Source organism: Pinus tabuliformis, chromosome 7 (genome assembly GCF_031772625.1).
Source record: "Pinus tabuliformis cultivar Carrire ecotype Pingquan chromosome 7, CPIR1, whole genome shotgun sequence".
Classification (NCBI taxonomy): domain Eukaryota; kingdom Viridiplantae; phylum Streptophyta; class Pinopsida; order Pinales; family Pinaceae; genus Pinus; species Pinus tabuliformis.
Genome location: NC_142293.1, coordinates 470,367,832 through 470,371,590, shown reverse-complemented (window position 1 = coordinate 470,371,590; position 3,759 = coordinate 470,367,832). Strand labels below are relative to the sequence as shown.

The following is a 3,759-nucleotide window of genomic DNA, read 5'->3' as shown; positions in this document are numbered from 1 at the left end:
AAGCTGATGAAACCCATCTATGTTGTGCAATTTAAATTTTTTCCCCTAGACCAGATTCACAAAGTGTCCCTAAATGATCTCAACAAGTGAGTTGCAACTGGCTATCAAACTTGCCTAGGCCTCAAATCAATGAACCATTGATTACATTGGACTTAGGACACTAGATTCTAGGTAGGGGCACCCCTCATCTATGATTATGTGTCTTCGATACCATTTTATTCATCTATCTTTAGAACCATGGTTTCACTCACTTAAGGGTAGTGCATTTTTTGCACAAAGGGTCAATCTTTCAAAACAATGGCTAGGGCCATGTTGACAGTGATGGATGTCGCCAACATGTATGGGGATCTCCCTAATGTGAAGTCCCAACTAGAAATCACACCATTTGTTGTAGTATTCCCATCTGGATGTATGGTCTACCCACCATTGGAAAGGTTTCAAAGATGTGCCTTTGTTACAAAACATACACAAGAGATCACAACTCCTCTTTGGGGAAGAAAGTATGTAAGCTTTGTGTGACACAAAATGTAAGATGCACATGGAGCTTCCATCACTAGTAAAGGGAAATGAGCCTTTGGTTAGGAAAGTAATAGTACTATCCTAAGGGAAACCCGTGAGCGAAGAGAAAGGCTTGTTGATTACCTGCAGATTAGTCCACACAGTAAACAACAATCATGAAAGCATAACAACACCTATTCAATAATATCCATATCTGAGTAACGAAGTAGTTCATTAGACTTAGTATGTAATTAAATGACATATACTACAATAATAACAAGAATATTCCTACACTCGACCGATACATGTTGCGAAGCGCACCAGGTTTGATGTTGCCCCTGCTAGGGTTCCTGCGTAAACTCGTTGCCCATCTCCCTGCGCTCACGGTGATCTTGTCTCGGCTTTGTCGCTGACTCTCTCATCATGAATCCGCCCTCTGGAGGGGTGGGCTCAGCCCCCCCTCCCCCCATCGGTCCCTCTTCTGACATTTCAGTAAACGCAGATGCTCCGGCCAGTCCCGGCTCCACCCCTCTGGCCGCCCATGACATCGATCCTGCCATCGACAACATTGGTGACTTTGCTGCAGGTTCTGCGGTAGCCAAAGACAAAGGCATCGACCAGAATGACTCGACGACATGGCCAAAGGTGTCCTCTGCAACATGCATCCCCAAGTCTGCAGAAAGAATCAAAATAGATCTCCCCAGTGACCGAATCAACAGCCAAATCCAATATATGAAGGATCATGCACTCATAGGCAAGTTCCTCGGATTCTAGGCAACTGAAAAGGCCTTGCAAGGATGGATCGCCTCCAAATGGAAGCCTAAAGGACAAGTCACCCTGCAAATTGGTCCCAAAGGCTTCTTCACTGCTACTTTCAACTGTCTGGAAGACAAAATTCGTATTTTCGAAGGAGGCCCGTACTTCTTCAACTCTGCAGGCCTGTACCTTCGAAACTGGAAAGAGAGGTTCAATCCAGATAAAGAAGATTTCAACTGGGCTCCAGTATGGATTCATCTGTACTCTCTTCCCCTGGAATATTGGAACGAGGAGACCTTAAAGGACATAGGCAATAGCCTGGGGGTTTTCATCAAGGTCGCAGAGGAAACCAAATTCCGAAGATACACCTCCTACGCCAGGATCTGTGTACACATGCATCTGGCCAAAACACTCACGGATACGGTAAGTCTATTTCATGACGATTTTGAATGGGTCCAAACAATAGACTACGAGCATGTTCCTTTTCGCTGCAGAAAATGCCATGAACATGGCCATATTTTTAGGGATTGCCCTCTGAATCTTCAGTCTAAAGTTCCTGTTACTGAGACGAGCAAAGATGCTGAGGGATTCACAAAGGTCTCCAGTCGTAGAAAGCATGCCAAGAAAGCTCCAGTTACCCCAGATGATCTCAAGAAACCTGAAACATGGAACAGTTTCGAAATCCTGACTTCTCAAAATAACATGGAGGATCACATTTTAATCCCTCCTTCAGATCCTTCCCCTTCTTCTCCCCCTCCTCCTCCAAAATCTCCAGCTCCGCTCTCAGCCTCTGATCTCTCCAGCATCCCCGTCTCTACCTCCTCTGATAAAAAAGATCCAGACACAGTCCTACATTCTTCCACCATGGAGATAGATGCAACCCTAGCTATCAGTATCCATCAAAAATCAAATGAGGAAGAACAGAACAAACCGATACACATGGATGAGGAACCAAAAAGTGTAGATCTGGAAGGTCTGGACATTCTCAAACTGGAAGCAGCGTGTCGACAGAAAGAATTCAGTGCTATACCCCCCTGGGAAATCGAAAGACTTGAAGTAGTTTTAGCCAGAGCACAGCATAATAAATATCTTGGTATTCAGGCAGGCAGTCCTTGGGATGGAAAAAAAATACTGAAAGACACGAAGAAACGCGGGCGCAAAACGGATCTGCAAAGGACCATTATTATTGGAGAAATGCTGGTGGAATCTGGTAGATTTCCCAAGCTGACCAAGTTTTTCAAATCCCTTCCCCACTGTTCCTCATGAAGCTCATCTCATGGAACGTGAGAGGGCTTAACAGCCCTGCAAAACACAGAATGTTAAAAAATATGATCCAGCAAGAAAAGCCTTCACTAGTTTTTCTACAAGAAACTAAAGGCAATAGCACTGTACTGGAAAAGATTCTAAATAAAGCCTAGACAGGATGCCGCTCAGTCTCAGTGGATGCTTCAGGGGCTTCAGGAGGGCTAGCAATCATGTGGAACCCTCAAGTTCTCTCCCTTCAATATTTTCACGCCTCACACTTCTTTATTCAGACTACCTTCCACCTAATCGGGACCAATATCCATGGTCTTCTCTCTAATGTGTATTTCCCACAAGATTTACAAAAAAAGTTGGATCTGCTAGACACACTCACAGCTCTCAACTCTGGCAGGAGCTTTCCTCTTTGGATTTGTGGCGGTGACTTCAACATCATCACAGCTTTGGAGGAAAAATCAGGAGGAAGATCGAGGCTGGAAGGGGACAGCATCGGCTTCAAAGACTTCATCCACAGAAATCAGTTAATGGACCTTCAGACTTCTAATGGTATGTATACATGGACCAATAAAAGAAGGGGACCTCAGCATATAGCTTCCAGGCTGGATCGATTCCTTATGTCGGATAATGCCATTCACCTGGGTGGGGAATTTCATGCTTCCATCATGCCTCAAGTGGGCTCTGATCATTGGCCCATAATGCTACAGTGGTCGCATCCAGGCTCTAAGTGCAATAGACCTTTTCGCTTCGAATCCTTTTGGTTTTCTCATCCTAACTTCAAAGAAGTAGTTATCGATGCCTGGACATCCTTCACTCCCCCTGCAGGAGCCAAGATGTTCCAATTTCAACAAAAGCTAAAATACCTTAAACAAGTTCTCAAATCTTGGAATCACACTCAGTTTGGTAACATTTTTGATCATCGGAAAGTACTGGAGCAGCAAATGAATACACTGCAACAGTGTATCATCTCTGAGGGAAGAACGGAAGACTATGCGCAACAGGAGCAGGCCCTCTTGACCCAGATTGAAGCATGAAGGCAACAAGAAGAGACCCTCTGGCGACAAAAATCCAGGATCAGATGGCTTAAAGATGGGGAGAAAAATACCAAATTCTTTCACAGGTCTACCATTCAAAGGAGAATGCACAATAACATCACCTTCATTAATAATCAGCAAGGGGAGCGTCTGGAGGTGCATGAAGAAGTCGCACAGGAATTCAAAGAGTACTTCCAGGACATTCTTAGGGAAC

General features: G+C 44.6%; 1 protein-coding gene across 1 annotated transcript; it reads left to right on the top strand.

The window, feature by feature from the left end:
• The first annotated feature begins 921 nt into the window (after positions 1–921).
• Positions 922–3,545, top strand: LOC149247981 (uncharacterized). Its single transcript, XM_089446699.1, has 4 exons — positions 922–1,143; positions 1,273–1,677; positions 1,801–2,464; positions 2,854–3,545. The coding sequence occupies exons 1-4, from the start codon at positions 922–924 to the stop codon at positions 3,543–3,545; spliced, it is 1,983 nt and encodes a 660-aa protein (XP_089302825.1).
• The last annotated feature ends 214 nt before the right edge of the window (positions 3,546–3,759 follow it).